At 38.3% G+C, this 27,940-nt stretch overlaps 5 protein-coding genes across 6 annotated transcripts; 3 read left to right on the forward strand and 2 right to left on the reverse strand.

Annotated features, from left to right (window-relative positions):
* Positions 1-482: 482 nt before the first annotated feature.
* Positions 483-3,940, forward strand: LOC125222314 (two-component response regulator ORR21-like). Of its 2 annotated transcripts, XM_048124844.2 has the most exons (6): positions 484-870; positions 1,055-1,207; positions 1,280-1,681; positions 1,842-1,918; positions 2,394-3,497; positions 3,616-3,940. In XM_048124844.2, the coding sequence occupies exons 1-5, from the start codon at positions 738-740 to the stop codon at positions 3,495-3,497; spliced, it is 1,869 nt and encodes a 622-aa protein (XP_047980801.1). In that variant the 5' UTR covers positions 484-737; the 3' UTR covers positions 3,616-3,940. The 2 variants fall into 2 exon arrangements, with proteins under 2 accessions (XP_047980800.1, XP_047980801.1); XM_048124843.2 differs by having other exon boundaries at positions 483-870; positions 2,394-3,940.
* Positions 3,941-5,769: 1,829 nt separating this feature from the next.
* LOC125218229 (SEC14 cytosolic factor-like) lies at positions 5,770-8,459 on the forward strand. The gene is made up of 6 exons (XM_048119863.2): positions 5,770-5,965; positions 6,057-6,312; positions 7,040-7,076; positions 7,429-7,546; positions 7,754-7,864; positions 8,003-8,459. Exons 1-6 carry the CDS (start codon positions 5,894-5,896, stop codon positions 8,138-8,140), a joined length of 732 nt encoding a protein of 243 aa, XP_047975820.1. The 5' UTR covers positions 5,770-5,893; the 3' UTR covers positions 8,141-8,459.
* A 738-nt stretch (positions 8,460-9,197) lies between these two features.
* LOC125222167 (uncharacterized) lies at positions 9,198-11,662 on the forward strand. The gene is made up of 7 exons (XM_048124649.2): positions 9,198-9,837; positions 10,473-10,559; positions 10,638-10,682; positions 10,792-10,887; positions 10,977-11,078; positions 11,201-11,355; positions 11,432-11,662. Exons 1-7 carry the CDS (start codon positions 9,265-9,267, stop codon positions 11,511-11,513), a joined length of 1,140 nt encoding a protein of 379 aa, XP_047980606.1. The 5' UTR covers positions 9,198-9,264; the 3' UTR covers positions 11,514-11,662.
* Positions 11,663-11,725: 63 nt separating this feature from the next.
* Positions 11,726-15,244, reverse strand: LOC125222166 (MACPF domain-containing protein At1g14780-like). The gene is made up of 8 exons (XM_048124648.2): positions 14,919-15,244; positions 14,588-14,829; positions 13,504-13,714; positions 13,339-13,416; positions 12,982-13,165; positions 12,728-12,897; positions 12,559-12,623; positions 11,726-12,431 (listed from the first exon to the last, which is right to left on the reverse strand). The coding sequence occupies exons 1-8, from the start codon at positions 15,153-15,155 to the stop codon at positions 11,807-11,809; spliced, it is 1,812 nt and encodes a 603-aa protein (XP_047980605.1). The 5' UTR covers positions 15,156-15,244; the 3' UTR covers positions 11,726-11,806.
* A 3,941-nt stretch (positions 15,245-19,185) lies between these two features.
* Positions 19,186-23,277, reverse strand: LOC125220468 (alpha,alpha-trehalose-phosphate synthase [UDP-forming] 6-like). The gene is made up of 4 exons (XM_048122637.2): positions 22,970-23,277; positions 20,479-22,883; positions 20,111-20,384; positions 19,186-19,646 (listed from the first exon to the last, which is right to left on the reverse strand). Exons 2-4 carry the CDS (start codon positions 22,485-22,487, stop codon positions 19,356-19,358), a joined length of 2,574 nt encoding a protein of 857 aa, XP_047978594.1. The 5' UTR covers positions 22,488-22,883; positions 22,970-23,277; the 3' UTR covers positions 19,186-19,355.
* Between the last annotated feature and the right edge of the window lie 4,663 nt (positions 23,278-27,940).

Here is a 27,940-nt window from a genome sequence, read left to right on the forward strand (position 1 = left end):
ATAAAGCTCACCTCCAACGCAGGCCAGGCTGGACCCTGGGCGCATTCCCAGGCCGCGACTGTGTCCCCGGGACCGGCCTAGGCCGGAAAACCCTCCCCTCCAACGCTGCGTGATAGGGGCCGGGACCCAACTACGGCCTGACCCCTAGCGTTAATAATGCTCTTATTCCACTACACACTCCCATTCAATACAAAATTAAATAATTTTATAAAACCTGTACCGAGCCAAAATGAGACAAACTATGGAAGGACGGAAAGAGTCTTTCTTTTATTTTTTTTATTTTACTTTTCAATAACAATATTTTAAAATCTTACTATTAACTAAAATTATACTAAAATGAGTGAAATTTGTGCATTTGATGCAGAATGCGCATCAATCTAATCTAACAAGTAACAACGCATATTCTAGTGGTTTTTCCTATTTCAATTTGTTGTCGGCAAACAGAAAATTGAGCTTATTTAGATTCAATTACTCAAAAATTCGATAATTATGAATACGGAATGACGGCAGACAAAGATTGTTTAGCGACAGCTTTAATTAATGCTGTTTCTTCCGTGCTATCCTATTCAATATTCAATATTCAATTCCACCAATAATCTCTCTCTCGCTAACCCATCCTCTTTCACTCCCTCAATCATTGCCTCTTCTGCTGTTGCGTTCCTTGTTTTCACTTCTAATTCTCCTCCAGATCTCTTCTCGTCTCATGCTTTTTCGCGATTTCGGCTGTGCGTGAAGTTATGGCGTGCACGAGCGGTGGAAAATTGGAGGTGTCGCAGCAGTTCCCGGTGGGGCTCAGGGTTTTAGTAGTGGATGATGACGTCATCTGCCTCCGCGTTGTCGAGCAAATGCTTCGCAAGTGCTTGTATAATGGTTAGTCATGTTTTCAGATTTCTCGCCTGCTCAATTTCACGATTTAGTGCGTTAATTTGTTGATTGCTACGACTTTAAGCCAATTACCTTGAAATCAAATCAATTGAATTCGAATTAGTTGAGAGCACTTTGGATTCAGCTATAATGAGTTGGAGTATATTTCAAAGTGTTGATGTCCTTGCAGTTACCAGTTGTTCGCAAGCTACAGTTGCTTTGAACTTATTGAGGGAAAGGAAAGGCTCTTTTGATGTAGTTCTGAGTGATGTTCACATGCCGGATATGGATGGCTTCAAACTTCTCGAGCTAGTTGGACTGGAAATGGGCCTTCCTGTGATAAGTGAGTGATGCTTCTTGTGGATAAGCCTTCACAATTGGTTATGGCTACTTGACAGTTGATTCTGTTGTGCAGTGATGTCCGCGGATGGAAGGACTAATCTGGTCATGCGTGGAGTAAGGCACGGGGCTTGTGATTACTTAATTAAGCCTATCAGGGATGAAGAGTTAAAGAATATTTGGCAGCATGTTGTTAGGAAAAAACAGAATGAACTGAGAGAAACTGATCATTCGTGTAGCGTGGAAGACCATGATCGTCGAAAACGAGTGATTGATGATACTGAATATGCTTCTTCTTTGAATGAAGGGGCAGATGCTGACGAGGTTAATAAAATGCAAAAGAAAAGGAGAGACTCGAAAGATGAAGATGATGAAACGGATAACGATGACCCTACCACGTCAAAGAAGGCTCGTGTAGTTTGGTCAGTAGAGCTCCATCAGCAATTCGTCACTGCTGTAAATCAGCTCGGGATTGATAGTATGGACTTGCCTTTTATGTTCTTATATTACTAAAAATTTAACTTACTGGAGCAATAAATGCATTTAGAGATCGATATCATTATTTTCTCTAGAGAATTGTTTTTTTAATCTATCTATGTAATTGTTGACATCTGTTAGCATCTTTGGATTCTTTTCAGAGGCTGTACCCAAGAGAATTCTTGAAGTGATGAATGTCCCTGGGTTGACAAGGGAGAATGTTGCTAGTCATTTACAGGTCTCATTTTTTTCCCTCACAAGTCACATCTAGTCTTTGTTGGTTGCATCTCATCTCTGACTAATTCCAAAGCTGAAAATATATGATACAGCATTGGTGATTTTAGTACCTTTGTGTAAAATTTGAAAATACGTCACCTTTTCCAATGTCATCCTGGGCTCCCAATACTGTTCAGATATGCTTGGAAATATGGGAGATATCTGAAATGCTTTCTTTTCTTATGTAACTATGTAATACAGCTGTCCTTGACTGTTTGCGAAAAAATGTAGTCTGTTTCTTCAGTGTCCTTGGCTCATAACACCGACCTCTCGCCGGACCTTAATGTCCCACACAATCTCTGTATAATTCGATGGTGGTTGCTAGTTGCTACCATTGCTATGCTATCGATCACGTCTTTTCACATAAGTCTACAACTCTGCTCAATGACTTTCGTTTTGATTATCTCATTGCTGGTTATTATTATGTCAATCTGCAGAAATTTAGACTATACTTGAAGAGGTTGAGTGGGGTAGTTCATCAACAGGTTGGCCTTGCTTCTTCTTATTGTGGGCCAGTGGAGCAGAATCTGAAACTAGCCTCGCTTGGAAGGATTGAGTTTCAAGCATTGGCAGCTTCTGGCCAACTTCCTCCACCGACATTAGCAGCGCTACATGCTGAGCTTTCTCGACCCACGGGGAACTTAATCTTGCCAGGGGTGGATCAGAGAACTTTGCTACATGCATCTCTTCAAGGGTCTAAATGTGTTTCGGTGGATCGGGTTGCTTATGCCCAACCTCTGATAAAATGTTCACCCAACATTTCCAAACAAAGTTCTCAGCCTCTTACGTCCAATGGCGACGTACACCCCGAATTTGCAGCCTGGTCGTCAAAAAACCTTGGCGATTTGGTACCAGCCTGCAATCTTGGCACTGTAACAGAAACAGATGGTTTGCTAACCTTTGTACAGCAACAGCAGAAGCAATCTACGATGCCAGAGCCAAGTCGTTCAATCAATGTGAAACCTTCTTGCTTAGTAGTTCCATCTCAGTCTTCACCAAATCATCAAGCAGGAAATAGCCCTGCTTCTGTCAATCAAAATTGCAGCTTTAGATATTCTGCAGTGGATCATAATAATCCCTTGATCTCGTCAGGTCTTGAACAAGTCTTGGAAGTGGAATGTAAAGCAGTGAGTGTGCCTAGGGATGCAGCTTCTGTTTCATCTACATCATCTTGCTCAAGAAATATACAAGAAAGTTGTTGTCAAAGAGTTCGGAGCTCAGCCTCTACAATCAACGCAGTTGTGCAGCCTCCTACCATGGCCTTTGTGCAAGGTTCTTACAATGGTAAACTGCATTTGGTGCAAGGATCAGCAGGGAATCCTGTATACACAGGTAGAGGAACGTCCATACCTAGCCGCTTTGCTGTCAATGAACATGAATTGCAAATGTGCAACCTAAGTCAAGTGAGATCTTATGTTGAGAGCAGTAGCAACAAAGTGAAGCAAGAGCCAAATATGGATCTGATGGGAAGTGTAAAATTGGGGACTCCAGTAAAGCAGCTCTTTTCCCAAAATGATCTGATGAGTGTTTTCTCTGACTAGGTAAACTTTCTGTTTGAATTCATCATAGTAATATCTATTAAACCATCTATGTAGATCTATAACACATGTGATTATGTGGTGAAAATGTTGAAGTTTGTCTTTCTCATCATTGTTATAGCAACTAAAAAAATGTAACAACTGTATGCTGCGTTGTGGGACTGAAGAGATGAGGTTCCTTGATGAAGCGTATTGGCGGATTACATGATGCACAAGTATAATATAGCTCTCCTACCTAGAACTTAGGGAGTAAGTAATAAATCTGAGTTAGTTTGAAATATTTATATCTAAATCTTGTAGCAGCCGGCTGTGAAATGTGTAGTACTTGCCGGGTATTGGTCTTAGAATTTGTGATTTATTCATTGTAGCACTTGTATAGTTTAGCTCTAAGCTTTTCGAGCTTCCATATAATCGTGTGTTGAAGGAGCCTGTCCATTTTCTTTTAAGGTTGGATATGGTCTGTGGTTGTAGTTAGTTTATGCGAGTTGCTGTCAAAATTATGTACATATCTATTAAAACTGGAAGAGAGAAGAGAGTTGTACAGAATGTGAGCAAATAAATGGCTAAGATGTGGAAGGAAGAACTATTTACTATACTAGTATAATTCAGCTAGCAAAGAAGTAAATGCCACCTAACTCACTCTCCTACTATTCAATCTTTTGGTGATAGCAGCCTACTCACTCTGCCACTATCCAATCTTTTGGATCCAATTATTTCCTTTCACAATGACTTTTGAACGTGCATAAACCTCCATCACTATTTTAAGAAGTAGTGACAAACCTTCATCAATTGATTTTTGGATAATTTCCCATGCAATCAACTCCCCTTTTCATCTTTCTTTTTGCCCCAAAAAAGGCTTAAATAATGCGATGGCATGGTTGGGGGTTGTCGAATAGTAACTAGTACTCCCTCCGTCCCATTTTAGTAGTCCCGCTGACTTTTCTGCACTCGTTTTGTAAAAATAATAGTAATAAATAGTTAAAGTGGAGAAATGGTAAAGTAAGAGAGAGAATAATGTAGAGAAGAGTCTTATCTACAGTATTCTTTTTCTTATTTTACTATTTCTCCACTTTAACTATTTATATCTTTTTACAAAACGATGGCAGAAAAGTCAATGGGACTGCTAAAGTGGGACGGAGGGAGTAGTATATAATAAGGACCAATCAGCCTGTTATTGAGTGACTCATCGCTTTCCAAAACGCTAATCTTTTCTTAACTTCATTGATGATGAGTTTCCGCATCTTTATAATTTTTAGTATATGTGTTTAAAAGACGATCCACCAGTTACAAATTTATATAGTCTATAATTTACAAATGAATACTTATCCAAAATTCGATTTCAAGTGACTTCACTCTCTCTCCATACCCATCCAAACGCACCCGTATGCCAATACAGTTAATCAACATAAAGAAATATCATGATATTTTGTAAAATATAAAAAAATATCTTAATTACGTGTGATATGCATGTCTGTATGATTGAATGACACTTAGGGAGTAGATAATACCATAGTGATGTTAGTTGCATTTGACTTTTTGATTAGTAAATGCAGAATTCAATGATCATTAATAGTCTACTTCCGTCAGTAATGGTGAACGCAATAAAAATACCGGCACTCAAAACAAATCGAATTAAACACGTTGAGTGAAATTAATAAAGACTAATCTAGAATCATTAACTGAATCACACTTTAACTTTAGTCATTAGCTGTCAGTAACTTGGTCAAACATATTAAAATTGCTACTGCATGAGTCCTCTTATTTTATTTATATTCCCTCCATCACCTAAATAGGTCATTTGAGATTGACATGAGTTTTAATGCGTAGGTAAACGTATAAACTAAAATAGAAGAGGAAAAAAGATTGTCATAAATGGATATAAACTATTTTTAAGTGACAGACGAATGAGGCGGAGGGAGTAAAAATAACACTTTGGATTATAGTTTTCATTTTTAGTGTTCAATTAAACAAAAAAATACTTCATATTCTCCCTATCTACAAAAAAAAAATCTCATTTTGCATTTAAAATGTCTACAAAAAGTAGTCTCATTTTAAAAATAATTTTTTTTTTTTTGTTTACTTTATCTACTTCTCTTCTTTCACTCTTTTTCAATTTTTTCACTAAAATCTTTATAGACTATTTTTTCGTAAACTAAGGAAGTAATAAGACTATTCCGTAATGAAGTCAATGATATTCCACTCCCACAAAAAACAGAAAATGAGGGAAAAAATAAAAAAATAATTTTGCAGGGACATTAAATAATCTGGCATCTGTTTTGACATTAAAACGGAAAGAATTTTGCATTTTCCAACCGTCCCTCTCTCTCTCTCTCTCCCCCCTCCACACATTGGGTGCTACACTGCAAGACTAGAGCTTTTTCGCAAGTGTAAGACCATAAATGGACCAAAATCAAGAACTTGCAGTCGCCCAGCTCAGGAGGGCAGTTCACAATCTTGGCTCTTCCACTGAGGTACTCTCTGATCCTTCACATTTTCACAGTCAAAATCATGATTGGGGGAGAAATTGGTCAGTTTTGACCAAAAAGATGCAATCTTGTGCAGAGATATGGGGATATAACTCTCACGAGATTCCTGATCGCAAGATCATTCGACATCGACAAGGCTGCAAAGATGTTTGTGCAGTGGCGGGATTGGAGGGCTTCCTTTGTGCCCCTAAATTCCATCCCTGAATCGGAAATTCCCGATGAACTAAGCGCAGAAAAGATCTTTTTGCAGGGCCCTTCCACAAAAGGCCATCCTTTGGTGATTTGCAAAGCCAACAAGCATTTTCCTGCCAAGGATGCTCTTCAATTCAAGAGTTTGTGACATTTTCTTTTCTTTAGGTTTTCAAAATTGAATTTTTAAGTTTGTTGTTTAGTTTGTATGGATTCTAATTCGATCATTTTTTTGTTGGGTAGGGGAATGGGGAGAGATTAAAGAATTGTGGAGAAGTTTGAACATTATTCACCTACTGATTTTTTTTGTTTTTTTATTTGTGGGGCCATTGATGAAAGTTTGAATATGATGGGTTGATGGTTCTCTCCTCCATAAGTAGGCAACATCTACCACCCTCAAGTAGTATGTTGATGAACTTTTTTGGCTTTTTTTGTTAATTGATGGTTTGTTGTAATTAGGCAAGTTGTCGATTGGTTGATATTGTGCATGAATAAGTGGTGCAGGTTGCTGGTTTTGGACTTGCTTTTCCATCTTATAATATGTGCTGAACTTTGGGAAAATGTAGTCCTCATCATTGGTTGGTTGATAGGCTAAGTGAGGTTAGTGGAATTTTGTGGGATGGATGTGGACTAGTATGTGGGCCTAATTGTGTGCTTTCTAACATATGAGAATTTGCTAGACATGAGCACATGCTATTATCATGTTCCATTTTTTAAAACTCACCGTGGCCTCTTGTAAGTTTAGGAGATGTCTTTTAGTCGGTAGTAAGACTAATTAATATCTTCTGTCAATTGGGGATGTATTCGATTTGAGTTTCAATGAAACAATGGTTAAGGGAGCGTTCTGATCAAACCTTTCTCATGGTGCAGAATTTGTGGTTCATCTGCTCGACAAAACCATAGCAAGGTATAGTTTTCGATTTGTGGTTCTCTCAAGTCATTCTAGACTGGCCTATAATGTGTTCTGTTACTATTAGCATTAGTTACAGTTATAAAGAAATTATAATGTTTCATGAGCTACATTCATTTAGGTTCATTTTGTGTTTTGAAGGGTTTATACACTGCTCGGAGTAATTTCCTTTTATTTCCACACTCATATAAGACGTGTCATTTTAACTTTTAAGGGTGATGCTACTTAATGTGTTATCAATGATCAAATTCTGTGCTCCAATAATCTGAGAATCATGAGTTACTATGATTCCTTATTTTGTTGAATAAAATTAGAATTTATGGTGTGGACTTGTTTAAAATGATTTCAGTGGCTTTAGAGGCAAAGAAATAGGAAATGAAAAGCTGGTTGCCATTCTTGATCTACAAAAAATTGGCTACAAGAACGTTGATGCTCGTGGTTTAATCACTGGTTTTCAGTTCTTGCAAGTAAGTGCTCAGCTCTTACCACCATTTTCTGGATTAAAATCTTTCATTGTCGCAAAACTAAAGAATTGCATATATGCTGCGGATACTTGATCATGCGGATTGCATTTTCAAAGAACATGGCCATGAAAATTGAAGTCATTCATGTATTGTTGTTATTTCCTACATATATTTATACACAGATTGTCACATTGTGATTCGTCTGAATAGGCATATTATCCCGAGCGCCTAGCCAAATGTTACCTGCTACACATGCCTGGATTTTTCGTGCGCGTTTGGAGGTTGGTTTCGCGCTTCCTTGAGAAAGCAACTTTGGAAAAGGTATAGAATGGGAATGATGACGAACCTTAGAAAATAGAAACTCTGGTACTTCAGATAAGCTAAAACAAGCATCGGTCTGGTTTTAGATTACACACTTCTTGTTTTGAAGAAATGAACAGACATTCCATATACTTTCAGATTGTGATCGTGACAAATGAGGAGGAACAAGAGGAATTCGTTAGGGAAGTTGGTGAGGAGGTGTTGCCGGAGGAGTATGGTGGGAAAGCGAAGCTGACCCTTCTACAAGATGTGGAGCTTCAGCCATTAACAGAATGACTAAGTTATTTGAGAAGAGCCTAACCACTTGCTGATTTTAGTAGCTTCCATATGGATTTATCAAGAAGAATGAGAGAGGAAGGCATGCAAGGATCAAGAGATTAATGGTTTTAGTATTGTACTACTAGTTACACTTTTTTAGGTGCATTAAATCTGCATACTACTGTGGTGAATTATTATATATGTATGTTGTCTAATTCATCCTAGTATGCAGGTTTGTTTCTTTATCTTTTATGAAGTAAGTATTAAAAAACAGGAACATATAATAAACAAAGCTACTCCTTATTTTTATAAAGTTGTACTACTATTGTAATTGCAATATGGCCTAAGAGTTGTCATTTTTGGTAACCCTTAATTCTTACTCTCTCCGTTCTGCGGTAGTGGAGGTGTTTCTTTTTGACACGTGATTTAAGAAAATTTGTGTTAGGTGAATTCATTAAAGGAAGAATAAAGTAGGAAACAAAAAATAGAGAGAGGGATGAAAAAAGAATAAAGTACGATAGAGTAAAGTAAGTGAGAATACATGTGTTGACTTTTATTTACTAAAAAGCCAAATGTTTCCATTACTACGAAACTTAATAAAATGATAAAATGACTCGACTACTGTGAAAAGGAAGAATTATATGTAAATAATATGAACCATTAAAATGATTCAAATGAGAAACCACATCTTGAAAAATAATAAACTACTCCTACTTATTCAGGTTATATTTTTCAAAAAGACTAAAGTCCAATAATATTGATCTCTTACATTTACTTAAAAGTTTAATTGAAATAAATCTAAGTGACTTTTTTTCAAAATAACTTTTGTAATAATACATCGGTTTATTATCTATAACCCATTACGTTTATTTTTAGTTGAAGTTCATTTGAACTAACTATGACAAGTTTTTTTGATTAAATTGAAATTAGTACAGTGTAATTTGCTAATACTAATTATTATCTCAATATTTGAAATTTTCGTTGACTAATTTTAAATAATTTAATTTATTATAAATTTGGTTTGGATTTGTGTTTAAAAAGTTAATTTGGCCGCCAACGAGACTATCTGCTTCTGCCCCATATAAACCCTACGAAATCAAAGGCCGCCGCCGGCGCCACCCATTTTTCCAATATCCAAAGAAATGAAGCTCCCCGCACTCTCTCTGCACCACCACGCCACCCCCTTTCTCCACAAAACCACCGCGCTCCCCGTTTCCCGCTCTTCCAATGCCCCCTTCTCCGTCCGCATGTCCCTCCGCGACGACGGCCCCTCCATCGCCATCGTCGGAGTCACCGGCGCCGTCGGCCAGGAGTTCCTCTCCGTCCTATCCGACCGAGACTTCCCCTACCGATCCCTCAAGCTCCTCGCCTCCAAACGCTCCGCCGGAAAATCCCTCAATTACGAGAATCGGGATTACACCGTCGAGGAATTGACCGACAACAGCTTCGACGGCGTCGACATTGCCCTGTTCAGCGCCGGAGGGAGCATTAGCAAGAAGTTCGGCCCGATTGCGGCGGACAAGGGCACCATTGTGGTGGATAACAGCTCCGCCTTCAGGATGCACGAGGGGGTTCCGCTCGTGATTCCGGAGGTCAATCCCGAGGCCATGGACGGAATCAAGCTCGCCAGCGGGAAAGGGGCGCTCATTGCCAATCCGAATTGCTCCACGATTATTTGCCTCATGGCAGCCACGCCTCTGCATCGTCGTGCTAAAGTACAGTTTTTCCTCTCTTTTTTATCATCATGCTCCATTAGAAGCTTAATTATTGATTAGTATGCGTTCTATGATCTCTCAACTCAATAACTTTAAGTGCAATTTGGATTATTATGCTTTCTATGCTAGTAAGGTAAGGGTGGATTGTGGTTGGTTGCATAAGGAGTTGAGGAGAAATAAAGAATTTACATTTTGTTTCTGATCTCAAATTGCTTGTAGTAGCTCGTGGAGTGTGAACGGGTATGCTGTGATAGCTACATTGTTTGGTTAAAGAATTGTTACAGATGGGGCTAGATAAATGGACACGAGTGTATACTATCAACATTTTGCAGTTTAATCTACGAAAGGGAGAGGCATCGATCTGCCTACAGTCATTGGTAAACATGATGTTCGCACATATTAAATGAACTGCATAAACACAACAGATCTTACGCTGGATGCCAGAGTTCTGATTATGGCCTATTGCACTCTATTTGTTAGTACTTAAAATGAACTTGTATTTTTTGAGCTGAGACACTTTCAAAAGTTTCTTCTTCAAGTGCTGAATTATATCCTTGTTTTTGGCATATCTTTAATCTGTGTTCTCATGGACTGTGCGTGTCTCATTGTCGGATGTTGCTGATTATGCTATGCAGGTAACGCGTATGGTTGTCAGCACGTACCAGGCAGCTAGTGGTGCAGGTGCTGCAGCAATGGAAGAGCTGGAACAGCAGACTCGTGAGGTATTTTTCTCTTCCTTTCTTTTCCATGTTTTGATCTGCCAACTTGTGGATGAATGAAACAACATTGTTCTTTAACAGGTACTGGAAGGCAAAGAGCCCACTTGTTACATCTTTAGCCAGCAGGTCAACAAATCTCTCTTCTTTCCTTTTGTATTGCAACTCTTATCGGTTTCATAAACCATTCTTTTCATCTTCTCAATATTGATTTCTAATAAATTTCATAAATCTACAGTATGCCTTCAACTTGTTCTCGCATAATGCACCCGTTCTTTCAAACGGATACAATGAAGAGGAGATGAAATTAGTTAAAGAGACAAGGAAGATATGGGTAACATTTTTGTTTTAGTTCTACAGATTTTTAATTGATGTATTATACTATGTCAACTGTCTAAGCGATTCCTTTGTCATTCCCTGCAGAACAACAATGATGTCAAAGTTACTGCTACATGTATACGAGTACCTGTCATGCGTGCTCATGCTGAGAGTGTCAATCTTCAGTTCGAGACACCTCTAGACGAGGTAAAATTTGTTACTTTGGAGTATTTCTCTCTTATCCGATGCAAGGTTCAGAATAATCTACCAATAATAATGTGCGAGAATTGTTATATTCCTCTTCCATGTTGACCTCTTATTTCCATCAGGACGTGGCAAGGGAGATTCTCAGCAATGCCCCGGGTGTGGTTGTGATTGATGATCGTGCAGCGAACAACTTCCCCACCCCACTAGAAGTTTCTAACAAAGATGATGTTGCAGTAGGAAGAATACGGCAAGATGTGTCTCAAGAAGGGAACTACGGGTAAGAATCTGTTTATATTCGGCTAGTTTATGAAATGTGGTATGATTATCAACACGAACTTCTCTTGTGAAAATAGGTTGGACATATTTGTTTGCGGAGACCAAATACGCAAGGGTGCTGCGTTAAATGCTGTCCAGATTGCTGAACTGTTGCTGTAGAATTGTACTTCTATTTGTGAGCTAATATTATGATGAGAAATTTTGTATGCGGTTAACAGCTGCTATATAGCAGTAACTCTAACTCCTATGTTAGTTTACTGCCTTATTTTTCTTAAATAAAAGAAAATATTTTCGCTTGGGAAACTTTATTAATCATTTTTAAGACTCTGCAACAGCTTCTTCTACTTGTTACGAATGCTGAAAATACTATATTTATTGGACAAAAAATTCCATTAAAAGAATGAAGAAATGCTAACCATCTTTTTCCTTTCTCTATATCTGCACGTGACATATTAGTATATAGTGTTTGCCTGCGAGGAAAGGTTCAACAAAGAGAACTTAACCCGTAAGCATATCTTCCTCTTCTCGACGTCCAACTTGGCCCCCGTCACCAGCCAATGCCCGGGGCTATCTGACGGCCCCCGGCAAATCTCCGTCGTGTCCACAAACTTGAGCATTTTCTGCGCCTGTGCGGGCGGCCCGGTTGGGTACACGGCGGAGTCCATGATCACCGGCTCCGACTTGTCCTTTTCAGTGGTCCCGGTAATGGAAGTGCTGATTGAGGAGAAAAACCCCGATTTGAACGAGTGGTTGGCGGAAGCCGTCTGCATCCAGTTGGACTGGATGATGCAGGCGGCAGAGACCCTGGTGTAGAGGAGGCGGAGGTGGAGGACGTCCTTCTTGACGTGGAGCTGGGCTCCGGTGACGATGAAGGCGGCCTCGGCCCCCGGGTTGAGCCACCGCGGGTCGTACTTGACGGGAGCGGTGCACACGTGGGAGAATTTCTTCCACTGGATTGGCTCGAGGTAGCGGTGGTGGTCGGGTGTGTCCTCCGTGCCCCGCCACGTGCCTGGGTGGTGGAGCTTGTCTTCTAGCAGCACCGGTGGGTTTACCAACTGTTGGAGGTGTATTCCTAACCTGAGTACACATGTGAATGTTACCAAGCAAGATATTCATTTTGCTACTATAAAATACTAACTATAATACTTAGTTATAAAGATATATTAAATATGCAACTGATCCAAAATTGATTTTTAATTAGTACCTGTTAGATTTGATTCCCTCGAGATACAATCGCATTCCAGTGACGGGGGTGTTTCCCGCCGTGACCTATTCACATTAAAAAATGGGACCTTAAAATTTGATAAAAAAAAAATTCTACTAATACATCATTGAGTTGGGGAATAAATTTATGCTAATTTATCTGCATTCACCTGAGTTGTATTGACATATAGCTTTGGGCCCATCAAGTTGAAACTGAGAGATGGAGTTTGCAAAGCCTTATTCAATTTAGGGCCCAAAGGGAGGTCGTTGTGGATTGGGGCCCATACTTTATGGGCTTGAAAGTCCAGGAAGTACTGTAAGTCTCCAATTGGAGGCTTATCTGGCCATAAATATTTTATTTTATTAATTTTGAGCAATTATTGAATCTTAATTTGAGATGATGATTTAAGTGATAGTAACTTACAACGAAGGTAGAGGTTGATGGCATGGGACAAGAAGCCTCTGCCTGGGACACCTCTAAGAAGAGAAGTGATGGGAATGAAGTTGAAATGAATGGCATCTGGCTTTGATCCAACTGTTGGCAGCCATTCACAATGTGTGCTCACTCTTGGATCTCCACCTCTTCTTGAACATATCACACTTATCCCCTACACACATCCCAATTTCCATTTATTTCTCTCTTCTCTCACATTTACCATAAATACATCCCATGTCAGACTTAAAGTCCAACTTAGGGGCTCTGCTTTTACATTCATTTAAATTGGAAACTATTGAATTTCATCACATCTCTACATGTATAATCAAAAGTGACCAAACCTACATCTTTTGAAGTTGCAGAGGCGTAGTTGCTGAAGAGATTTGGGTGTGGATCAAATATCTCACGGAAAGCTTGCGGTGCCTGTGATTAATTAATAAACACTACATAGTCTCAATAATAATGACATAAGAAGAAAATAGAAAAGGAAATTGGAAGGAAAAAAAAAACCTTGTAGTTTTGTTGTAGTTGATTAGTTTTGGTGGGATGATTTGGAGAAAAGGGGCAGGCCCCAGTGAACAACTGATCACCAAGATTTTCCAAATGATTCTTGAGGTGTGATGAGTCCATGTTTGAACATTTATCTTGCTTTACTAATACTACATCCTTTCCACCTATGCTCAGCCCCACAATTATGTGAGTACCATATTTTTCAATAAATCTGTCACATTCCAAAATTATTCATCAACCTCCCACTAATTAACATTGCTTTTTCTAATTTAATCTATACCACAATTCCCAATACTTTATGACCATATTAATCAAATCTCTAGAGTAATGTCATTTTTTAAATTGATATAACTAGCCGACTTATGGAAAATTTGACAGACTAAGAAATTTTTAAGGTAAACGGATTAAGTCTCAAACTATGGTGAAAGCAACAATCCAACTTTGCTACGTTGTTATATCATGCTAGATTTAAAAAAAAAACAATATTATGGCTCAAATCTAAAATAATGGCGATTTCAACTTAATGATTTACAAAGACATTTCAAGAACAAAAAAAAGTGATCTAAAAAAATCTTGAAGTGGTCATAGAAAATTAATTAATGTAATTAACGAGGTGCAACGTTGATACTCTTTAGAGGATTTTGAAATTTGAAGTAAATTTCCAAGTTTGAAATGTTCAATTAACTTATAAAAGTCTTCGTACTGTCGCATGCAATTAGTACATAGAGAAATACATATAGAGACACCAACTATGTTTTTGACGTCACATTATATGTGCATTAGTATTATTTATATATTTGTGGGTCAACATTAATACTCGTTTGGAAGAAATCCATTTCGTAATCTCGTTTGAAAGAAATCCATTTTGAGGATGTTTGACTAAGCTTATTTCTTTGGCAAATTGTAGAAACAAGTTCCAAAAAAAAAAATTAAGTTCCCTAATTCTAACATCTTTTGCCACAATGGTATAAATGACAATCAATTCACAAAAATAAAACTCTACTATAAATTGTAAATTCCAACTCCACACTCTTCAAATTTCATCTATAAGCAGAGTAACGTAAATGAGTAATTGATCAATTACCTGGCAAGAGCAGCTGGGTCCCATTTAGTAGGAACTTCATTTCTTACATGATCAGCAAGAATCAAAGGATGTCGATCAATACGAAGTGTAAACAGCACTATGTAATACCCATCCAGCCCTAGATTCTTCGTATTCGAAGCATCCACGGCCCACGACCCACTCTGAAACCCGAACATCGAGTTGAAAAGCCCGGACGGTACCTTCCCGCCCACCGAGCTTTTCTGGTTGAAAAATTCCGACATCTGAAAAAAAAAAAACGGGATCAGTAAATGAACCGGTGAGGCTATTGGTTCATGGCTCAACTGACAAAGCTACTGGTTCATGTTTTAACCTGCTTGAAGTCGAGGATGTCGGTCTGGTACCTCGTACGGTCGCCCTTGTCGCATTTTATGTCGTTTGACACGTCGGCCAGGGATCCGAACCCCGGGACCCGAAGCTCCTGGGTGTCGGACTCGTTGAGGAGTACGAGGCGGCCGTCGCCCTTGCAGTATTTCAGTCGGAAATCGGATGATAAATCGAAGCCTTTGCCAAGGCTGGATAGAGCCCTTTGCACAATTCCATCACCCATTCTTTATTTTTTATTATCTAATTTTTTTTTTCGATCTATTTGTGCACAGAGATTTTTTGTGTGGAGTTTGGCTAATATATATAGTAGTAGGAGTACTACTATAGTATATTAAAATTGGAAGAGATTTGATTAAATAAGTTTCTTGTCTTGTTTGAAGGAAATGTATGGTACAATAAATAGGGGAAGTTGACTGATGCAACTGTCTCACGTTTCCGTGTGGTTGATTGGGTAAACTTTCACACTAATAAAAATTGAAATTCTTTTTGAGAGTTGAGTGTAAGAGTTATTTTGGCCAAAGCTATAATTAATCCCATAATTTGGATTTATTTTTGTGTTAAGTCGTATAGTTTGACGTGAAAAAGGGAAAAGGATGATCCTCTGCGTGATATTCTCGTATTATATGTCGTATCTTAGTATATATATAGGAAATTTGACACAACATGTATACTATTTCTATCATTTTTTTGTCAATATCTCTCTTACTTGCCAGTTTTGGCCGAAGACTTCTTATTTTGGACAAATGCAGTATTTAATAATCTAGATTTGGTATCTAATTAATTGCTGATAATTTTTTCACCTACTAATAAAGTAATAGTAATAAACTCGAGCACTTAATCTCAACTTGTTTTTACCTTGTTTTTCCCCGAGAATTAATTGCAACATTATAAGCACGAAAGATATTCTGAGAAGTCAACGCATCTAATAAAGACTAATTGACAAATTCTATATCAACACAAGGATTAATAGCTAGAATCATTGTAAGGAATAAGGACCCTATCCTTAAGATTCACTTGTTAATCGAGACCTCTTTCAAAATTCACTTGCTAATCGAGATCTCTTTTATTAATTGTTCAGTGAGATAATCAGTCTCACAATTATTAATACAGCAACTACAAAACTATTCAAATGATAGAGAGGAAGAAATACAATTGAAAGTTGCAAATCTAAACGGATCGAAACAACATCACTCAAGATGTGCACGAAGCACAAACAATTAATAGTACTCCCTTAGTCCCACTGAAGATGATCTACTTTCCTTTTGGTTTGTCCCAATCAAGATGACACATTACTAAAATTACAAACATGTTTTCTCTTTACTTTATTCTTCTCTCTTATTTTATTCTCTCCACTTCACACACAAAATAAATTTACATAAATTCTTGTGCTGCCTAATAAAGAGGTCATATTCCTTGGCACGGAGGGAGTACAAGAATCAAGATATAAGAACTATAAACTCAGCTAGTGCACACACATGTATTCACTTTTCATTAACATTAGAGCATCCACAATGGGGCGGACTATGCGACGGACGATGCATCGTCCGTCGCATAGTCCGCCATTGCAGCACCCCGCCCTAAGCCCACTCCTTAGTTCGCGGACTATGCACACATTTTTCATTTTTAAATTTTTTATTTTTTATTTTTTTGTATTTTCTTCTATATATATCACCAATTTTTTTACTTCATTTCACACCTTTCACTCTTCTCCATCTCAATTTTTCTCTAAATTCAATAGTGAATTCCGATGATTTTGATATTTGCAAGCATAAAATATATAAAAAATAAATAAATACTGACAATAGGATATGCCTTTAATTTGTGGTGTTTTTATATTTTTATTCTTGCTAATTGATATATTTACAAATATAAAAAATAGGATTAATGAATTTTTGTAGTGTTTAAATATTCAAATAATAAATAAAATACTTAGGGCGGAGCTTAGGGCGAGCTATAGTCCGCCCCATTGCAGGTGGAAAGGGCAGAAGATAAAATGTTGATGTGGCGGTGCATAGGGCAAGACTTAGGGCGTCGTCAAGTCCGCCACATTGTGGATGCCCTAATAATTAACCATAAAGTGTACAAAATAGTTATAGTATAACTAAAGGTACGTAAGGGCATTGTATCCACGAAGATTAATGATTAGGCTTTAAGTACAATGATTAAAAGTCTAACACTATCTAGATCGCTGTATTCAAGGAGTGATTTGATTAAACTAATGCAAATAAAGCGAATCACGTAAAATAGATAACAAAGTTCAAATAGAAGAGAATTGCTAGATATTGATTTCATCGACTCTTGAAAGAATTCAGATTATAAATCCATTATTCCATTAATTTCTGACTCGGGCTTTACTAGGATAATCACAAATATCACTAAACTTCCGTTGAGATTGTTGGTTGTAGTGTTGATCATATAACGAGTTACGAGAGTTACAACTTCTAAAGCTCTGAAGTTTCTCATGTCCTCATACTTAGTCTCAAACATCCTTGGTTCGATTAATAAAAAGTTTAATGATAATCCATAAACCTCGACAGAGAACAACTAGTAAATGATATGGATGGAGCCGATACAAAGCCTTAGCCAAATGCTTTAATATCCACACAAAAACAGGGTGTGAATGTTGGAAACAAAAGGTGATCATAACACCAAGTATAGTCTTTAATCAGTGCAATTAATTATTGAGGTTTTGATCATATAGCCATTTGCGTGTGGGTAAGGAGAAAGAGACATTTATGTGTGAACTTTTATTGGACCTCAATTTCAAGTATGAACACACATTTTTCTTTTTCAAATTCTTTCTAGGTCTTCATATCTTATTTTCTTGTCAAGATTACAGAAAATAAAGGACAAAAAGTCATCCAAACTTCTCAAATTCCAACCATGACGAAGCACGTACTAAGTTGTACTCCTTATTTAACTTTATTTATAATTTATTATATATTTTAAAATTAATAACAAAATAAATCACGAATTTATGCTCAATTTTTCAATATCGACTTCATTTTTTGGTAATTGTATAACTGGGGCATCCTTAATACTTGGTGTGGATGTTGGCACTGACTGAAAATGGTGTAAACTTGAATTTATGCGATCTTCTGTTGTATGACTATATTTTGGTCCATGTCCATTCATGATGACTTACCACATGTGGTTGTAGCTTTTCATATTTGTCAATCATGAGTTTGAAAGAGTCGACGCCCTATAACTAGTTTCTAATTTCTATGCTAGCAAAATAAAGTAAATGATGATATTTCAGTAATAAAGTTTTCAAAGAGGTATGGAGAAACATAAATAGTGGTTCTATATATTATCTCGAGCGAGTATTTATTGAGGTATGGAGAAGAGGAGGAGGAGGGGTACATTGGTTAAAAATTTTCATTATTCTTTACCTAAGTGATAAACTTGGTGACCTAAGCTTATAACTTGGTCAGATAAGCTAGCTAAGGCAGCTAGCTTACAACTGGTCATGGGCGCGGACGCGGACCCAAGTGAAAGGGAGGAGGGGGGCTAAAGCCTTATTGTAATGATTTTTTGATTTTTTCTATTAGTTTTTTAAAAAATCTATTCAAGTTAGTGTAGTTATACTGTAAAAACAAACCTCTACAAAATTATTCAAAAATATACTTTAAAATAAAATTTAGAATTCTCAGACCCTATCGATAAATATTTCTGCGTTCGTCCCTGGAACTGGTCCAAATAATTTGCTTATAAATAGTGATTAACAGTTAGATAACCTACTAACAACTGGAAACTTATGAGATATATGTCTCTGTACGAAATATGGCGGCTTAGCTACTCGCTCGTCAAGAAAATCTTTACAATTAGCTTATTGTTTGAGTCAATTTTGATGTGGATTAATTGTGTGAGATGTCCATATATCTTTGTGGATTGGGATGTTTAATTGTGTCTAGTGCGCATTTAAATTTAACTTCATTTACCTATTAAAAAAACTCACAAATAAAGAATTCTCACTTCGTTAGGGCAAGAAACCTAACTTCTTGTTTGATGGACTATTGCATTCAGTAGATATAAACTTTTTCTTGTCAAAGAAAGACACATTATTCCGGCCTTAGAATTTGTAAAACATGAAATAAATCAAACTCTTTCAGAAAATTGTAGATTTTTCAAAGTAATAACATATCTTAGGGATTTTTTTATTTAAAAAAAAAATGAATAGATAAACTATGAGAAAGCCATTAGTGTAATTTGTAAGAGCAGACAACAGCTATTAGGTTCTGTTGCAATCTTGCTTCCTCAAACAATTGATGTATATATAGAGAGAGATCAAAATATATCGAAGGCTTATATATACAGCTCACCCAAACTTCACCAAGCAAGTAAGACAACAATATTGCAGCTTTTTTTGAGTCTATAATTTACAATTCCAAACCAAAGTGAAGAGAGACAGACAGATGAATGCTTACAATACAGGTATCATAAGCTCCGAAACAGAAGCCAGTCCCTTCATCAGCCTCACGATCTCAGCCGTGTCGTCCAGATAGTACTTGGCCTTGCTCGGCTTCCTCCCCACCGTACATGCAAACACTTCCGCGTTCGGAGCTATGGACGGACCGGTGGTGGAGCTGCTAATGACCTCAAACATATCTTCGTCTGACCGGTCGTCTCCGATGCACAGCACAAAATCGGGCAACATTCCCCTCTCCTGCATCAAGGATAGCAGCCGTTTCGCTACAAGACCTTTGCTCACTCCCTGCATTCATCAAACTCGTTACGACAACTGGGTTCTGATATGTCTCCTAAATCAGTATATTGGGAAACGTAGCTAAACAATTATAACATATTTTAGACTTTAGAGGTAATGTCTGGAACAGATATCAAAAGGTCATATTTTTAATATGCAATTACTACTAAATGATGAAAAGGTTATGTAACAATTCACATAAAGTAATAAAATCATTTCAACACAGTAATTAGTCACAGCAGAAAATGTATTTCTCCTCCAACAAAGATGTAGCAGAATTTCATACCACCCTCTGAAACAAGGAACATAAATACTGATATCAAAGATAATTGATTCCAAATACTATTAAAGAAGGCAAACGAAGCAGACTACGGTGTGACATGTTGGCAAATATATCGTATATATAATAGCCTAAAAGTGACTTAATTGTTGTTAAGGAGAATGTTCAACTGGCTATGAAAGAAATAGAATACCTGCGGCTTAACTTCTACACAGTTTGAATCGCTCTTGACTGTGACAGGTTCGTTGGCAAGCACACTCTCTAAGTGATCAAGAAGTTCTTTCGCTTGGCAAGATCCAAAATCGGGATCAGCATCCTCATAACACCAAGCCATCGATATTTCCTTAGGTTCAATCACTGATCCATCAGTCGTCTCCGTATAAAGTTGCATTACTGGCTCTGCTATTTGCTTCCAGTTGCATTCTACTGCCGGAATACTGGTTTCCCATTCCTCATCCCGCTTCATCCTGGAAATACCAATTACCAGTTTTCGTGATTTAGTTCCCATAAACATTTCCATGTATAATACGAACTAGTACTAAATAAAGTAAACTCATCTACCTCATAAAATAACCATGCTCAGCTGCAATTCCCAGTTTATCACATGATGAAAACCACGCATCCAGCTTGTCTCGCGGTCTAGAACTTACGATAAACACCACATTGTTCTTGTCTCTGCACAAACTATTTAAGATATCAAGTGTTTTCGAGCTTGGTTTCTTGTCGATTGAATCTTGGGGCATTAGAGTTCCATCATAGTCGAGAAGTATAGCTCTAGTTTTAGTCCTCTTGTAAGCTGAAACTATGTGCTCCATGGCCAGTTTCCTGAAATTAGGATCGAGAGCAACGACCCTAAAGCTCAAGCCAAATCCAATGCCCCAGCATCTGCGTCGCACATGATCCTTACAAGTCCTTTCCAGATCTTGCAAGAAGCTTTTACCCCAATACGAGACATCGTGTGTGCTCACATACTTATAGTGTTTTTCATGCCTCAGACGTTTTTCTGGTTCCTCCATTACAATGGCTGATTCCATCGCCTCTGCTACCGCATCAATATTCCATGGGTTGACTCGAATAGCTCCACTTAGAGATGGCGAACATCCAATAAACTCAGATACAACCAACATGCTCTTTTTTGGGGTGGATGCTTCGGGTCCCAATATCTTATCCAATCTCTCATTTCCTTGACGACTGATAACATACTCATACGGTATAAGATTCATTCCGTCCCTAACTGCAGTAACCAAACAACATTCAGCAGCAACGTAATAAGCAACTCTTTCATAAAATTTAGGTGGCTGATCAATCAGGATGACCGGATCATATCCAGGTTCCCCAAATGTCTCATTTATCCGCTTCACCGTTGCATATATCTCATCCTGCACTTCTTTGACATCTTTTCCCTTGCCTCGAGCAGGAAGAGCTATCTGAACTAAAACGACCTTTCCTTTCTTCTCGGGGTGCTGCAGTAGGAGCTGCTCCATTGCTAATAGCTTTAAGCTGATGCCCTTGAAAATATCCAAATCATCAACACCCAGTAGCAGTGTCCGTCCCTGCCCTGAAAATTGCTTAACGAGCTCTGCTACCTTCGCCTCTGTCTCTGGAAGGCTCAAAACCGATTGAAGCTGACCCATATGAATGCCAACAGGAAGAATCTTGATACTAACAGTGCGGCCATAATAATCGAGGCCTATGTAACCCCTCTTCGACTCATACGAAATCCCCAACATCCGACTGCAGCAGGAGAGGAAATGCCTGGCATAATCAAATGTGTGAAAACCAATCAAATCAGAATTAAGTAGACCTCGCAGAACCTCCTCTCTAATTGGTAACGTCTTATAAATCTCCGAAGATGGAAACGGACTATGCAGGAAAAAGCCAAGCTTCACCCGATTAAACCTCTTCCTCAAGAAAGTAGGCAGTACCATCAGATGGTAATCATGAACCCAAACAAAGTCATCTTCCGGATTAATCACTTCCATGATCCTATCAGCGAAAATCTTGTTCACCGATACATAAGCCTGCCACAACGAGCGGTTAAACCTACCACCTAGATCGGGTGACAGGGGCAACATATAGTGGAACAAAGGCCATAGCTGCTGTTTGCAGAATCCATGGTAGTACCTGCTATACAGATCAGGTGGCAAAAAGGTGGGGATGCACTTGAACGTCTCGAGGAGTATCTGAGACACCTCATCTTGGTCATTGGGATGAATTTCCTCCTTAAGGCACCCCACATAAATGAACTCAGTGTCTTCATCTCCTAAACAATCTTTTAGTTGGAGATAAAGTGAATTATCATCCCAGCTAAAAGTCCAACCTTTACTACTATCCGTTTTCTTGTGCACCTTTATAGGCAACTGATTGGCCACAATAATTATCCTCTCCTTTTGAGAAGACGACGATGATGGATCCGACAATACACTGTCTGAACCATCATCATCAATATCGGACATTATCCCAGCCACTGTCATAATACGAGGGATACGCCGGCTCATACGGCTAAAAGATGGCGATGGAGCTTCCCCAGAAGCTAGCTCTAACAAATTTGAGTATGATCTAGACACCATTTCTGTCTCCTCTCTCTAGAGCACTACCCCAACAACCTCAAACCTTAATTCCTAAAAAACCACCCAATGACATAAAAAAAGACCCTTTTGAGAGTGAAATTTTGCTTGAAACAGACAGCACACACACAAACACACACTCTCTATCTCTATCTAGAGCACTACCCCAACAACCTCAAACCTTATTTTCTCAAAACCAGTATCCAAGAACATACCAATAAAGACCCCTTCTGAGAGTGAAATTATGCTTGAAACTGAACAATCAGTTAACATGCATGATAAATCTCTCTGTCTCCAAACATAGAGCAAGAAATAAGGTTCAACTGTATGCCTACCAAGATAAGATCAAAAAGGGTGCCCTCAAGATTTGACTTTGTGAGGATCCAATCAAGCTACACACTGCAACACATGAGTAAAAATTTGGAATTCAGGAAATAGAATAAATTTCAGATCACAAAATAGATTACAATAAGATAACAACTCACCTGTTAGGAGTAAACAGCAAGAGCCCACATAAAGATGTGACACAAAGAATAGCAAGGGACAAACAACTGGTTATATTTCAAGAACCAGTTCATCCAATTTTAGTTTAAATAAAACCAGAAAAATAAAAAAGTGGGGGAAGAACCCTAGTCTACGGATAAAGGCAATGAAAGGGTGTGTTTGAAATGCATCAAAAGCTTCTTATATACACTGGAAATGCAGTACAGTGGAAATCATCAGAGCAAATCAATAAAAACTTGGTTTAATTTTTTATGTGCTTCACTTTGGATTTATGTCAGTGTAGCTCAATGCTCTAATGGATAACTCTTTAGATAACATAAAATAATTACAGTAAATAGCTGGCAAAGTGGTCCATTGTTGCAGCTTAGCCAGCTTAGATACCTCCTTTTATAAGTCAAATGGTAATTGAAAATCAAGAATAACAAAATGACAATTTCACTTCTTGATTCTACCAATGCTTTTAATTTTTTACTATGTTTTAAATGTGGAGTACAAATTTCTTCATCGTCCCCCACCCAAAAAATAATTCTAAACTATTTTTATCGATCTTATTTTACTAATTTTAAATTGAAATTTATATCTTCCTAAAATTTTTATTTTTACTAGAGGGAAGAAAAAAAATTGGCTCTTAGTCCTCATGATATAATTATGTGCAACAAAACACAAATTACTTTCATAAGCTAAATAATTAAAATTTCGAGTATGTCAAGGCACAATCTTAAATTATTAATAAGACAGATTCAACTAGTTCAAAATTAAACACAAGTCTATTAAATCGAGGGGCCTAAGTTTAATTTCAGCTTCCAAAATTAATGTTGAGACATCTTAATCACACACACACACATATACAACACGTAATGGAAAATGTATGGTTATATATTGTGCGCGTGTATTTCTAAATATGCATTTTAATTTTTCAGTCCTACACAATAGAGTACTTTCATGATTATTAATTTCATTTAATGTAGTATACCATAATATACTCCATAAAATTTGATCTATTTAACTGACATGTTGTTATACAATTAGCAGCTTTATATTTATATTGTTTATACTTTATATATGTAGTGTGTTTTCTCAAATAAAAATAATCTTTCTCTTTTTTCTTGTGCTAGTTAATGTAGATAATGATGGATTATATTAAATTTTATAAATAGTGTGTGTACATCTATTTTCTAAAATAGAGAAATGTGAAAAAAAATGAAATGGTATTTGTGTATAATAGGACTCACATTATTAGTAGGCCAAAATTTGAATTTGTAGTTATTTTTTAATTAAGGTCTCTAATTCACTAAATGGGATTTTTTTTGTACTTTATGCAAAGAGAAAACACGTCAATATTAATGGCATATATCATTTGAAAGTAAAATAAAACCTGGCACGCCAACATTATAGACATCTTTTTAATTAAACACGCCAATAAGTATAACATTGGTGTGTCCCTTTCACATAATAAAAAAATGTCATTTACGGATTTTTTTTATAAAATCAATGATTTATATCAATGATTTAATAAATCATTGTCCATTGATTCTAATTTTGTTAACAAAATCTTGAAGCAATGGAATTAAGTGAAGGAGATATCCTTTGACTAATAAAATATGCAAATCTTTGGTTAGAGCATCCGCAATGGTGCTTAGGCCAGTCATAGGCCAGCCATTCTCTCCCCTGCCACGTCAGCAACACTAAAAAAATCACCTGCCACGTCAGATTTAGGCCAGCCATAGGCCAGCCGCAATAAAAACAATTCAAAATATACTACATTTACGGAATTAAAATTGCGATATACGGAATTAAATTTACGACACATATACGGGAAAAAAATCCATTCCATTAAAAAAAAGTACAAAGATTTAAAAAAAAAGTACATGATTTTTTTTTTTAAAAAAAGGGCTTCAACACACGATCCCCGCCACTCTCTACTCATCATCGCCATCGCCGTCGCCGCCGCCGCTGCCGCCACCCGTGGTATCTGAGCCCACGTCGGAACCCCCCAGCCGTGACCTCGCGATCTCTAAATCAGCACGCATGCTCTCGAGCATCTCGTGAAGAAACCTCTTCTCCGTGGGGTCAGTGGCGTTCTTCCACTCTCGGAAGACCTGTAGCATCTGAGCCCGCGTTTGGTTACGCGAATGGAGAGTGTACTCGAGTGGGGCGGCTGGGAGGGCGGAGGACTGGACCTCGCGGGGCGATAGGGGGGATCCGCCCCTCGCAGCCCGCTGCGCCCGCTTCTGTCCAACCGGGCGGGGGCGACCAGTAAATGAAGGAGGGGATGGAAACTCCTCAGCATCCGGGGGGAGGTTGTGGGATCCGCCGCTGCTGCCGCTGTAGTCGCCGCTATAGTTCAGTCGCTGCTTCTTCGGCCACCCAGCGTCGCACCTCGCCCGGAACTTCTCGGAGTCCTTCAACAACAAGAAGCACTCCCAGAAGGTGAACTCCTTATACTTCCCCTCCAAGGGGAACTGACTCGCGGCTATCCTCCGGGCGTCGTCCTCTGTCTGCCCACTTCTGAGCTGACGGAGGGCGTTGGCGTACAAATTCGCAAAACGGCCCACCGCGGCCCTGGTGCGCTCCCACCCCTTCCGGACCTCCTCGTTGCTGAAGTCCTTCCCGTGCGGGCAGTGGCTCTTATAGGCAGCTCTGATCTTCGCCCACATGTTGACGACCCGCTGGTTGTTCGCAACCAGTGGATCGTCGCACACCTCCAACCACCCCTTGGCCACCGCGGCGTACTCATCCTCCGTCCACTTCCTCCGGCCAGTGGCAGCGGGCTGCGATGACTCGCCGACCGCCTTGCCCTTCCCCCTCCCCCTCGTCTTCTTCTTCGGCGCGGCCGGCGTCGCTGGAACGGGAGTATCATCGCCCCCGAGATCGATCCCCATATCATGCAATGACAGAAGGTCATCGCCAGAGAACTGCGTCTCCACCGGGGTCGACGTGTGAGACGAAGCCGTCAAAAAATCAAGCGAGGGCCGATATACCGCGTCCCCTCCCGGTGGCCCCTGCACCCCCCCCTCCCCCGGCATCCCGGGATGCATACCGTGCGGCATCCCCCCCGGCATCCCCCCCTGCCACATCATCCCCATCATCTGCTGCAGCATCATCTGCTGCTGCATCTGGGGCATACCCCCCTACCTGGGCGCTGACTGCCCGCCGCCCGGCGTCCCCCACGGCATACCCCCCGGCATACCCCCCTGGTTCCTCCCCCCCCCGGCGCACCAGCCATCATCCCCATCATCTGATTCTAAGGGATGTTAAACCCCGTGCCCATCTGCCCCCATCCAGATCCCACGGGTACTGTGGGAGTCTGAGATCCGCTCGTCGCCGGACTGGACTCGTTGTTGTGATCCATCGCTCGATGATGCTCTTGTACAGAAAGTTAGAGAGAGAGAAAACTCGTTAAAACAAGTGGTGCAAATGAAAATGAAACGAAAATCGCGTTTATGTATGATTTAAAAAAAAAACAAAAAAAAATCAAAAATCGGCGCTGGCCGATCGGGCCTCCACAATGGCGGCTAGCCGATTGGCTAGCGCTTCGGCCAGCGACGAGCGATCGGCCAGCCCACGCCGATCCGCTCGCCGAAATCGCCCCCGCCGATTGCAATGGTTCGGCTAGCCGATCGGCTAGCGCGACAAATCGGCTAGCCGGTCGCTAGCCGACCATTGCGGATGCTCTTAGTACACAATCACATTCTTGCTTTTGAAGCGTCACATTCTTCCTTTGTTTATACTTTATAGTACTAATTTATAAAGCATATTTTATAATTTGCCTGATATATTATTAAAGGATAAATATAATATTCTAATTTATTTAAAATTAATTAAAAATTATGACCCAATTTGAAATGTGAAACACATAAAAAAAACTAATTATATATGTAAATTTATGTTTATATTTATCACTAGTATTATATTTTATTAGGTGCAAATATCTTTTCATTGCCGTAAAGATATTATAACGAAAACGTCGGTAAAAGATTCAAATTTTAGCATAAAGATATTACATTGCAAACGCTTGCAAAAAGTTTAATCTTTCAACTATTCGGAGAATTCAGTTTCTCATAGGCCGTATGATTACATATTTCTTGAAATATAAACATTATTATCTTATTTTTATCCTCTTACGTTATTATCTCAATTAAATCATAAAATAATTTTACGTAAAATATCATGATAAATAAAAAATGTTTCACTTAAAATGAAATAAATATAATAGTGTTACATAAAAATAGAAATCATATTCCAATATTTTTTAATCTATTTTCCTTTAAGTTTCAACTCAATTGGAATTACAGTTATACTCCTTCTATCCCAATCTATATATGATATTTTAATTTTGAATGACACATTCAAAATAACACATCTTCTAATACAAAAATATTTAAATCTCTACTTTATTCTCTCTCTATCCAGCTCATAAAACAAAACTGCATAAAAACTTGTGCTGAATTAAAAATATTATATTTATTATGAGACGAATGAAATATTTAGTTTGTCTTTGTTAGTATTTAAAATCCAACGTATATTCACTTCACAATAAAAAAAGTTACACTAATTTAATTTAGAGTATTGCTGTATTTAGTTTATAACAAAATTTGATCAAGCATACATATAAATACACCTGAATGATAAATCTATATGTATGATAATTAAATTTCAAATTAATTCACGCTTTTTTTCTAAGAAATAATACATTTGTCATTTCAGTTTATCCATAAAACAATGCTTATAGTATTTGCTTTGTTTCTTTTTTTTTTCTATGTGAACTTTACTTTTGACTACCTTATTACATTGACATTATATTATAAAAGTAAGATTCATATTTCATTATAACTAATTCACTTCCCTTCACCTTTTTTAAAGCAACTATCGAATTAAATGGAGGAGGAAGTAAGAGTGAAAAGGGGAGTCAAAGTCAATGATAAATGAGAGTGGATAAAACAGTGAGGGTT

This window comes from Salvia hispanica, chromosome 1 (assembly GCF_029641045.1).
Source record: "Salvia hispanica isolate PSC_SH4W2 chromosome 1, Shi_PSC_v1, whole genome shotgun sequence".
NCBI lineage: Eukaryota > Viridiplantae > Streptophyta > Magnoliopsida > Lamiales > Lamiaceae > Salvia > Salvia hispanica.